This window comes from Camelina sativa, chromosome 2, assembly GCF_000633955.1.
Source record: "Camelina sativa cultivar DH55 chromosome 2, Cs, whole genome shotgun sequence".
Classification (NCBI taxonomy): Eukaryota; Viridiplantae; Streptophyta; class Magnoliopsida; order Brassicales; family Brassicaceae; genus Camelina; species Camelina sativa.
The window spans coordinates 24,819,611-24,821,390 of NC_025686.1; the positions used below are offsets into that span (position 1 = coordinate 24,819,611).

The 1,780-nt window shown below is 39.5% G+C and overlaps 1 protein-coding gene across 1 annotated transcript; it reads left to right on the top strand.

Annotated features, from left to right (window-relative positions):
• LOC104737153 lies at nucleotides 7–1,774 on the top strand. Its single transcript, XM_010457267.1, has 5 exons — nucleotides 7–57; nucleotides 153–1,127; nucleotides 1,227–1,292; nucleotides 1,382–1,580; nucleotides 1,668–1,774. The coding sequence occupies exons 1-5, from the start codon at nucleotides 55–57 to the stop codon at nucleotides 1,730–1,732; spliced, it is 1,308 nt and encodes a 435-aa protein (XP_010455569.1). The 5' UTR covers nucleotides 7–54; the 3' UTR covers nucleotides 1,733–1,774.

Below are 1,780 nucleotides of genomic sequence, written 5' to 3' on the forward strand. Positions count from 1 at the left end.
TTGCTATTTGACGACGTGAGAGAGATTGAAATCGAATCGAAAAGGACGAAGAAAATGGTACGCCTCTGAATTTAGGGTTTATGTTTCCTAAAGTTCATATTTTTATTATGGGTTTTAGGATCTGATTTGGACCAAAATTGTATTGTTTCCAGTCATATGAAAGCAAAGGTTTCTGGGTTTTAAAGAACAATGAGCATACAAGTGAGGAAGATTCAGTGTATGATCATTCCACAAGAGATGATTCAAAACGTCCTCATCCTTGGTTTGTTGATTCTTCTTCTTCTCGCTCAGAGATGTTCCCAAACAAGAAACAAGCTGTTGTGCAAGATCCAGGATTAGTAGGAAAATCAAACTTAGGTCTTCCTTTGTGGGAAAGCTCATCTGTTTTTCAATCAGTCTCTAACCAGTTCATGGATCGTCTTCTAGGAGCTGAAATGCCACCAAGACCTCTTTTGTTTGGTGATAGAGATAGAACTGAAGGTTGTAGTAGCCACCACCAAAGTAAGAGTATAGCTGAGAGTTTTATGGAGAATAGATCTGTTGAGTTGTCTATATCTAATGGTGTGGAGGTTGCTGTTGCTGGGAGTTGTTTTGATGGTGATGGAGTTAGAAAACTTCCGGTTAGGCAAGTTAAGGAAACGATGAGTACACATGTTGCTTTAGATGGTCATCATAGTGAAAGGAAAGTTGAGTCGTCTTCGGTTGAGCCTTGTAGCCGGGAGAACGAGAGTAGCTTTATAAATTTTGCAATGGCGGGTCATCCTTATGGTAATGAGGAGGACTCTCATGGTATCACATTTGGTGAAATTAATGATGATGAACACGGTGTTGGATCTAGCTCCAATGGGGTTGAAAACTATCAGTCTTATGTTCAGGATTCTATTGGAACATCTGATATGGTTTATGGTCAAGAAACTGGGAGTTCACAGACCAGCAGTGGAGTTGTAAGTGAACAACAACAACAACAAGTGGCTAAACCGAGTTTGGAAACTCTTCCAAAGAACAAAGCAGAGGCCAAGACGTCAAAGAAGGAAGCTTCCACAAGCTTTCCTTCAAATGTCAGAAGCTTGATATCAACCGGTATGCTCGATGGTGTTCCTGTCAAGTATGTTTCTCTCTCGCGAGAGGTAAAACCTAAATTTTTCAGCTCAGCTGTTCTTATTTAAGCTAACCTATCTCCTGAAGCCTTTGAGTTTGTAATTGCATCGAAACAATCTTACTATCAGGAGCTTCAAGGAGTCATCAAAGGATCAGGTTATCTCTGCGGATGTCAAACTTGCGATTTCACAAAGGTAACTCAACAACATAAAAGGTTTTTTTCTTTATGATGTTGCTGGAACACTCACCGAATAATATTTTGCTTTGACTCTAATCATTCAAGGTGCTTAACGCGTATGCATTTGAGAGACACGCTGGATGTAAAACAAAGCATCCAAACAATCATATTTACTTTGAAAACGGGAAGACGATTTATCAGATAGTTCAGGAACTGAGGAACGCTCCAGAGAGTATGCTGTTTGATGTCATTCAGACTGTATTTGGTTCTCCTATTAACCAGAAAGCTTTTCGCATCTGGAAAGGTTCAACCCACTTCTTCTTCTTCATGGATATGTATTTGAAACTTACATTTAAGTTTTCTCTAATGTCATGTTTTCGATTTGGTTCAGAATCATTCCAAGCGGCGACTAGGGAACTTCAGCGGATCTATGGCAAAGAAGAGCGTTCCTTTTGAATGTAAAGTATTATTGGGAAGTTGTAAGATTGTACACACATTTTGCTG